The sequence below is a fragment of the Physcomitrium patens genome, chromosome 5, assembly GCF_059467195.1.
Source record: "Physcomitrium patens ecotype Gransden chromosome 5, ASM5946719v1, whole genome shotgun sequence".
Lineage (NCBI taxonomy): Eukaryota > Viridiplantae > Streptophyta > Bryopsida > Funariales > Funariaceae > Physcomitrium > Physcomitrium patens.
Window position 1 is genome coordinate 10,927,029 of NC_143414.1, and position 10,123 is coordinate 10,937,151.

A 10,123-nucleotide genomic window follows, 5' to 3' on the forward strand; every position below is an offset into this window, starting at 1 on the left:
TAGGTAAATATAGATTAATTTCATAAAGTCCTCTTGAGAAGCTTCCTAGAAGCTTGATAGACATGGTTTTGACTTTAGATGTGTTTGTAGGTTAGAAACTTGGCCAAGAAGATAACTACGTGTTGGTAGCTTATAAAACAAGTTAACTCCATGTAGTAGCTTGTAGAACAAGCTAACTATGTGGTGCATACATAGATAACTTGTCTTGCAAGTTAAGACATGTGGCTAGCAAAGTCAACATGTTTTGAAGGTCCTATAGGACATCGCCACGTAGCTCCTAGTTAAGAATATATATAGAAGCAAGAGTGAAGCCTTCTTCACTCTTGTCAATGTCTTTCTAGTCATTAGTCTTATTTCAAGTTTTTTTAGTTGTCTTGTTTTTGGCAATAGCCATTCCAATTCTATATTATATCATCTTTGGATGACTTTCTAGTTCCTTACAGTGACATAAGAGTGAATTGAGGATATTCTTTTTTCAAGATTCATGTCCTTGAGACTTGGATGTGTCAGTAGATATAATAAGTAAAAAATACAGAAATTAAGGGCGTGCTTGTAGCTTGAGCTTTTTTTATTATATAACACTTGACTATTAGGCCTTTTTTGTAATTCAAAATTGGTTTTTTAAGACTAGAGAGAAAAATAAGTCAATGAATTAATCAATACTTTCTTCAAGGACCAATTTATATTTTGAAGTGATTTATTTTATTTTTTATATTTCAATTATTATTATTCAAAATAAAAAATTATTATGTACTCAATAAAAATAGCTATTAAACTTTTAATCTTATCTTGATCAAAGATATATTTTATAAAATCAATTCAAAATAGATACTTTATAAAGTATTTAGAAGATATAAGAGTAGAAGTATAAAAAGAAAAAAATATACAAGTTTGTAGATTATTATTACAAGGTTATATATTTATATATATATACATTATTTTATTTATTTATTTTATAAATTAAAATTAAAATAAATTTTATCTAAATAATTTTTTAATAGATCTTAATTTAACAATCATATATATATATATATATATATAGTTGTTAAAGCTACACTCCAATTTTGTGAATGCCAAATCCTCCCTTGCCACCTCATAATTTATTTTGTAACTATCTACTATCTCTAACTCCGACTACTATTTCTTGTTCTTAGCCTAATCTTGTTTTTATCTTTAAAAATAACATAGCTATTCTAATAATAAGAAGATTATGTATTTTTGGATCTACAAGCAACTTTAGAGGTCAGAGTCTCTAAATTTGTTTAATTATAATATTTTGTAATGCATCATTTAAAATAATATATATATATATATATATATATATATATCATGATTGTTTTTATAATTAATATCTTTAATATATCTCTCTGTACAAGTTGCTAAATGATCAAGTTACAAATAAAATATTTTAAAATTTCAATTTAAAACTTAACTTAGACATTATTCTTGATTGTATTAAAAAAAATTGATAATTTTTATTCAAATTAATCTAATACCTTCTCTTACAACACTTTAAATAAAACAACTGGTGTAGCCATCTCTAATTTAACATAAACCAATAGACCTAGGTCACTCTTTTGTTATTCTAAGACTAATCTCTTAAATGAATTTTGTGACATGATTGATTGGCTAAAAAACATTGTTTTTAAAAAGAATAGACCTAACTTCTTCAGAAGTATTAAGATTTGTAATAAATTAAAATACAACATAAAACAAAACTTATAAACTTTTCTTTTCTTTTCTTTTATTTTATTTGTTAATAATATTTTATTTTATTTCCTTAGGATGCATTTAAAGCTATAAAATCTAAAATTTAGACTTGTCATTTGAATTCAATCAAACTTATTTATTTTGAGAAAAAATGTATATAGGTTTAAAAATTGTTATTCTGTAATAGTACAATCTAAATACAAACTTCAAAACCACATAAAGTAATATTACTAACAAGTAAAAACTATTTGATGAACTATGAGTTCTTTTAAACAGATCAAATGGAATTGATTTGAAAAACATTGATACTATCAGCAACTCGTACATTCTACTCACAACATATTTAACACAACCACATATCAGTCACATAAACAATTATGTATTAGGAGTAGGATAAATCAGAGTACAAATAATCAACGAGAAGATAATATAACTTGAATAAAAAGCACAAAGGTGTTCATTCTAAAGACCTTCAATGAATTGGTTAAAAAGTTCAAAACAAATTAGAGATTGAAGGCAGCTTGTCCCTTATGACTTTGCCAATCTTTGTTGTATGTCAAAGTTTTTCTACCTACAAAGTAATGATTCAATTGCATGAAATTAACACAAAGTTTTGCTCAAACTACAATCCATCCTGTTCTTCAGTGTCTACGTGTGTATGTTTTATATTATACCTTCGGTTTTTAGGGTCAGTTTCAAGGCTTTTCTTAAACAGGCTTTAAGTTAATCCTATAAATTTAATACACATAAAAAAATGTTTGCAATTGTTCGAGGATAGTTCCAATAGTTACACAACACAAAGAAAGGTAGTGAGGACGGAGGTAAAGATAGACCTTCAAACTCTTGAAATAAAATGCAACTACGGCAGATTTGGAAAGATTTTCTGTTTCAATTCTCAAATTAAACGAAGTTATCCAATCTAAGTCAAAAGTATTTGCTATCAACTCACTTATGTCCTATTGCCGTAGCAAAAAAACAAAAAAACAAAAAAAAAAAAAAAAAAAAAAAAAAAAAAAAAAAGGATCTTCCCACAAAGTTTGAGATGAGACATTACATATCGTATTTACATAGCGAATCTACTTCATATACTTATTTAAGAACTTGCGATGGAAGTCATTTCGGATTGTGTCATTGATGAAGCGTTTGACTGGCTTCGGCTCCCCACGTGCTTGATTTTTAAACACAACATCATCGTCCCACCTACAAACAAGCATCATCAACAAGGATACATAAGTAACAAAAATACTCAAAATAATCTGAAAAACATGCAACAAATTCCAAATGATATGCTTATCAATACTTCAACTAGCACAAACGATAGAGAATACTAGTCTATTGCCGAGTACTGCTGCACATGCGAAGAAGGTGAGATACAATTGTAAATGTCGACATCAACGGGCTACTTAACTAATAAATATTCGTATCACGTTCCTAATCGAAAGAAAAGATACTGCACGATAGTTAATAAAAGTATCTTTTAACATACCTGCGTTTGACAGCAAATGACCCTGTGGAATTGAGCAAAGGGTTGCCCCGAATAAGCTCAGATTCCTTCGCTTTCATTTCCTCCTCTTGCAGCTGCCGCTCCTGCCAAAATAAACACCAAAAATTAGTTGCAAACAAAAGGTCTTCTTGTGATCAAGTCGTTCCAAATCATACATGAAGAAAATCCTATGAAGTTGAACGTAAGAACGATATTTAAAAACATGAAAAAATGAATCGATCAATGCAAACAAGACCTTGCGCAACTTTTCTTCTGCTCGCTCCTTCTTAATACGTTCTAGCTCCGCAAGAAGTTCTGCAGTATCATCTTCATCATCACTGCAAATTTAACAAAACCCCCAAAAAAATTAATATTGTTAGTCCACATGTTTCAGAACGTGGGAATACTAGGTGTAACTTTGAAATTGAACCATCTGATAAGATAAACAACAGATTATAGCTCAATTGAGGAAATGAAAGCTAAGGAATCTGATTGAAGCTCAACATGCCTTTCATCACTGTCACTTGGAACCTCCACATCAGAATCGTCAGCATCTACGTTCTTTATAGCCGCCCGCTCTGACCTCTCTTCAGTGTCTCTCTTTGAACCATCCAGATACCCAGCAGTAGATCCCTTCCTGCGATCTCTATCGTCTGAAACCCAACATAGACACAGTCATGATTCCTAGACTCTGCTACCGGGTAGTGAGCACAACAGTGACAGTCAGCTGCTAGAAACAAAATCTCCCACAAACAGGGAAACAAAAGCATAAGTAACTATTACCGTAGCTCTTTTCCTTTGAGGAAAAATGTCGGTGCTCGCGGTCCTCGAGCTCTGCCCTGAGGTCCCTCCTTCTAATTTCCTCTGTGGTGTCTTGTCCATCCTTCCTGAAATACTCGAATATGTGAGTCGCAAAACACATAACAGCGAGAACAGTTGTGTACATACAAACTACAAAAGTAAACAACTTTCAGAAACCCTAAAACCGACATCTCTCTAATGCAGGAAGAAAAAAGAAATCTCTCCTGTTGCTGACATTACCCTACTTAATTCGACTCAAGATACGCCACGGCTTCAAAAACTTGGCACAGAACTAAGCTTGCATGAATGTGACAGAAACGACAAAAACTCACTCCCAAGGCTGAAAAAAAAAAAAAAAAAAAAAAAAAAAAAACCCTAAGTATACCATCCATCCAACTAACCAATTCCGACTCCTGGCCCAACCAAGAATACTCCTTACGAACCAAAACCAAGACGCAAATCAAGCGGAATTGCGCAACCGCGTACCTGAGCTTCAGCTGCGTATGAGAAGCAAGGTCCCGCGACGAAAATTTCTGAGAGGGCCCAAACATGCGCACTCCTCCCTGCTCCGACCCTCCCTTCGCAGGGGCCCATGTAGGCCGCGCGGCGGTTGTCATGATTCACGACTCCGAAGCTTCCCAACTCACAAATTGACAACTACACTCCAAATCCGATTCCGAAATCGAGCTACGATCACTCAGACCCTCACGCACAAATTTCTCAGAATCAACAAACATCATATCGTGAGCTTTCCTTGCCTTTATAGACAAAACCCTAGAACCGCCCTCGATGTTCACACCGTCACGCCTCGAAGCTTCCCCTCCACGTCGGACGAACACGTCAGCATACCACCAACGGCCACTGATTCCATCGAAATTACTTAGAAAACGTGGATTTCAATATTTAAGGATTTATGAAGATATTGAAGTTGTACACATTAAATTCAAGAATTAGGGTCTTTTACAATGATTTCAGTTCTTAATATTTTATTTTCATTTTTATTTTTTAAAAAACAATTCAACATTTGATTAGATCTCTAAACACTGCATCTCAAAGATAACCATTACATTTATTTTCAACATATTTTGCTGCATATGTTTATATTTTTTTGTTTGTTTTCTTAGCCTAAAAGGTTTTTAATATATATATATATATATATATATATACATACATATTTTACCAAAGTACAGTATACAATCTTACGGATTTTGTTAAGAATACAAAAACAAGGGATCACAAAATCAAGATGTTTAAGAAGAACAATATACTAGACTTGAAACAAAATAGTACATAAATTGTTCCAAAAACATACATGTTGATTCAACTAAAAATAATCCATGAATTTTCTTTTCATTTATGTTGTTGCAATTAGGTTTTAAAGAAATTTCTAGAAGAAGTTTTGAGACATATATTATGACTCAGAAGTCCAAAGGATTTTTGTTCTGTAAAAACTTACATATTATAATATTATTCCCTTAAGATACATTTTTAAAAATTCTTAAAAATAACATATAATGTTAGTGGTTTTAAAGCAATATAACTAGAATTTGAGTTATTAGAAAATACCTACATATAAGTTGCTTATAACAAGATTATACTAAATATTTAAAAATCATAATTTTTTCCCAAGGATGTTCATATTAAGATAAAGATTAAATAATTGTGATATAAAACACTCTATTTTAGAATCTTGAAATCCTACAAATATCATCCAGTATTAAATAATACTATTGCACTGACATCACTGAAAAAAAACAATACTTTTCAAAAATATAATAGATTATTAGCAATAATATACATAGTATATTTTTCATATTATTTGTTGCATAATCTGGAAGAACAAACAAAAATTGAAATTATTTCATTAATGTAATTTGAAAAATTTAATCTAAATTTTTGTATGGTTGTATTCATCTTGTTTAATGAAGATATTATTGTTGTAAATCACAAACCAATTTTTGTCCCTCAACTGATATGAATGATGAATCTTAATTTTTTAAAATAAATGAATAAATAAATATATGTAAAAATATACAATAAAAAATATTTTTAAATGCTTATATATAATTTTATCTTTATTTATTTTTTTATATTTTTTAAATTAAATACAAAAGAATATGACTTTTTTATTATACATGATTTATTTAAGGTTTCTAAGAATAAAATATATAAAATTAAAAAAATAATCAAATCTATTAAAAAATTTATACATTTGATAAATAATTTTATATTAAATTTATATTTTAAACTCAATTTAATATTTTAAAGAATAATTTATCTATTTTTATTTTTATACTATAATTTTTAGATGAAATTTTTGATTTTTATTTTAAAAAGTAATATAAAAAAATCATTTCAATTTAAGTTCGTGGCAATATAAATATAAATTATATCTAATAATATGATAATTAAAATTTAAAAGTAATGAAAGTTTTTTTTATTAATTAAGATATATCATTACTTAAAATAAATTCAATTTATAATAAAAAAATCTACTCAATCATCTTTATAATGATTTATATCACAATAAATATATTTTAGAAATTTTTTATTAGTAATTGGTATTTATTTTATTTTATGTTTAAGTAATTCATTTCAAAAGAATTATATAATTGCTTAAATTTGTATTATGGAAATACATAAATTAACTAAATAAGAAATATTAGGTAGAAGACAAAAGTAGATAGATTTTATAATATCTTATGATTAAGCTTCTTAAAAGCTTTATAGACACAGTTTGGACTTTATATGTATTTATAGTTGATTGATAGATTAAAAAATTGACCAAAAAATTAGCCACATGTCATATATATTGGTAGCTTGTTGTCACGGACATACATATAATTACCTATATGAATAGATAAAAGTATGTAAAAGTAGATAAAAGTAGGTTAATTGTGTAATATCTTCTAGAGAAGCTTCTTAGAAGCTTCATAGACGCTGCTTTGACTTTATAGGAGTCTATAGTTGACTTTTAGGTTAGAAACTTGGTCAACAAGTTAGCCATGTGCCACACATGTTGGAAGCTTAAAGAACAAGCTAACTACGTGGTCCATCCATAGAAAACTTGCCTTGCAAGCAAAGGCATGTGGCCTAGAAAGTCAACATATATTGGAGGTCTTATAGAACATCGCCACGTGGCTTCTAGTTAGATAGTATATATAGAGGCAAGAGTGAAGCCCTCTTCACTCTTGTCAACTCCTTTCTTGCTTCTAGTCTAAGTTTCAAGGGTCTCTAGTTTTCTTGTATTTTGGCAATAGCCATTCCAGTTTCTTTCTTAATATACATATTTCTATTTTGTCCTATTTCTTTTTGAGAAAAGTCTCACTTACTCTTTAGCTTTCATCGAGTTCTTGTCCTTGACAGATTGACAAGAGTACACTTACAATATCAGAGCTTTGTCTTTTCTTGATTAAGAGTGGATTACCCCTTTTTCTTGATAAGACATAAGCGCATTAGAAGTTGCGGATTACCCTCTTTTAAACTGATATTGTTCTTAGTATTTTCTTTGTTATCAATTCCTCTCTTCTATTTGTTTTGAGCGTTATTAGACATCTTCTCTTTTCTAAGTGCTACTATGGCAGAGCTTGTTGAAATGAAGAGTGCAATGGCACAGATGCAAGAGCAATTGAGGGAGTTAATGCTTGCGATGCATCAACTCAATTTACCACCACAAGGAGCAACAAGAATGGTAGGAAGTGAAGATATAGAGATGATTGGGGCTGCTTCAACATCTACACCAAACCATGTCCCTTCTCCCAGAATGGAACACCCTTCGAGTGTTAGAGAACCGAGAGTTGCCTTGCCCGAGAAGTTTGATGGTACCAGATCCAAGTTTCGAGGATTCATCAATCAGGTCCAACTAGTAATTGAACTTCAACCCCAGAGCTATCCAACTCCAGGGTCACAAGTTAGATTCATTGGTACACTCCTTTCAGGTTCAGCATTGTCATGGTTTTCATCTTTTCTTGAACGACGAGATCCAATATTGGATAATCTGGAGGCTTTTTTGGCGGAGTTTCGATCCATGTTTGGAGAACATGATGCAATTCGTGTTGCAACCAACAAGATCCGTATTTTGCGACAAGGCAATCGATCAGTAACATTATATGCTTCGCAATTTCGACAACTTGCAACTGATATCAAGTGGGATGATGCCGCACTTGTGAGTCAATTTCTCTACGGATTACAATATGAGGTAAAGAAATTGATGCTTAATTTACCTGATCCTCAAACATTGAGTCAAGCAATTGACTTTGCTGTGAAGTGCGACAATCGACTTTTTGAATTTCGATCCGAGAGTCGTACAAGTGGGCCTCAACGTTACTACAATTCAATGGCAACACCGACGTCTCCTCAACACATACCTTCGGAAGTAGAGGATATGCAAATTGATGCGGTACGTTTCAAACCTCTTACTGAGCAAGAAAAGTCTCGTCGTCGACAAGGAGGATTGTGCTTATATTGTGGAGAACCTAAGCACACTGCTCAACATTGTCCAAAGAAGCGACGTAACTACAAAATGAGGAGTACGACTGTGAAAGAAGACAGTATGTCGGAAAACGAGTACGTCCAGCTACAATAGGGACCGTGCGGCTGGAATCTTGTACAACTTCTAATGAAGGTCCTATCCTCTCCTCAGAACCATCTCCTTGTTTTATAATAGATGTGCGTTTAGGACCTAATAATTACAAAGCCTCTGCCTTGATAGATTCAGGAGCCTCAGCTTGTTTTTTAGATGAAGAATTTGCTAGATGTCATAGAATATCATTAATACAAAAAACTAAACCTGTACACGTAGAAGTTATAGATGGTCGTCCGTTGTCTTCTGGAGATGTAACTCACGAAACACTTCCTGTAGATGTAGTAATAAATGGTCATAGTAGTTGCGTAATTTTTAATATAATTAGATCTCCCTCTAATCCAGTAATTTTAGGCTTATCATGGTTAGAAAAGTATAATCCTCGAATAGATTGGATTTCTCGTAAACTTGATTTTCCTCGGAGCATTAGTAACAGTTCTATTAATCAAGTAAAAAACCATGAGTCTAGTATAGAAAAACCCGCACTTATAGGTGCAAAAGCGTTTATACACGCAGCAAAAGAAGGATCAACTTTTGCTATTTATGCTGCACCTATTTCTGAAAGCGTAAAGACTTCAAGTGGCATTCCAAGTCAATATCAGGATTATCAAGACGTTTTTGAGAAAAAGAATGCAGATATTCTTCCTGAGCATCGCCCATACGATTGTTCAATCGATCTCAAGGAAGGAACTCAGCCACCATTTGGACCAATTTACAGTTTATCGCAAGATGAGTTGGCTGAACTCAAGACATATATTGACGAGAATTTAGCGAAGAATTTCATACGTCATTCAAAATCTCCAGCAGGAGCTCCAATTTTATTCGTAAAGAAAAAAGATGGATCTTTACGAATGTGTGTTGACTATCGAGGACTCAACAAGATCACAATCAAGAACAGGTATCCATTACCTTTGATATCAGGACTCCTTGACCAGTTAAATCAAGCTAAGATCTATACAAAAATAGATCTAAGAGGAGCATATAATCTAGTACGGATCAAAGAAGGAGATGAATGGAAGACTGCGTTTCGAACCAGGTACGGACACTTTGAATACAATGTCATGCCTTTTGGACTCACGAATGCACCAGCTGCTTTTCAACATCTCATGAATGATGTATTTCGTGAATTCTTAGACAATTTTGTCGTCTGCTATCTAGACGATATCCTGATCTATTCCAAGAACGTTGAAGAACATGAAATACATGTTCGTCAAGTATTACAAAAACTTAGAGATGCAGGATTGTACGCCAAGATGGAAAAGTGTGTATTTCACACTACTCAAGTTGACTTTTTAGGATACATCATTTCAAATGATGGTCTCATGATGGATTCTAAGAAAGTCCAAACAATCATGGATTGGAAGATTCCAAAGACTGTAAGAGATGTCCAATGTTTCTTGGGATTTGCCAATTACTATCGGATCTTCATCAAAGACTTCTCACGAGTTGCAGCTCCACTTACACGCTTGACTAGTAAAGATAAATTTCAATGGAATCAAGAAGCGGAAGCAGCATTTGAAGCCTTGAAGACATCGTTTGTCTCTGCA

At 32.0% G+C, this 10,123-nt stretch overlaps 1 protein-coding gene across 1 annotated transcript; it reads right to left on the reverse strand.

Moving 5' to 3' along the window:
* Positions 1-2,579: 2,579 nt before the first annotated feature.
* On the reverse strand, positions 2,580-4,742 carry LOC112282194 (uncharacterized). The gene is made up of 6 exons (XM_024519552.3): positions 4,481-4,742; positions 3,977-4,080; positions 3,702-3,846; positions 3,450-3,531; positions 3,197-3,297; positions 2,580-2,910 (listed from the first exon to the last, which is right to left on the reverse strand). Exons 1-6 carry the CDS (start codon positions 4,609-4,611, stop codon positions 2,787-2,789), a joined length of 687 nt encoding a protein of 228 aa, XP_024375320.1. The 5' UTR covers positions 4,612-4,742; the 3' UTR covers positions 2,580-2,786.
* Between the last annotated feature and the right edge of the window lie 5,381 nt (positions 4,743-10,123).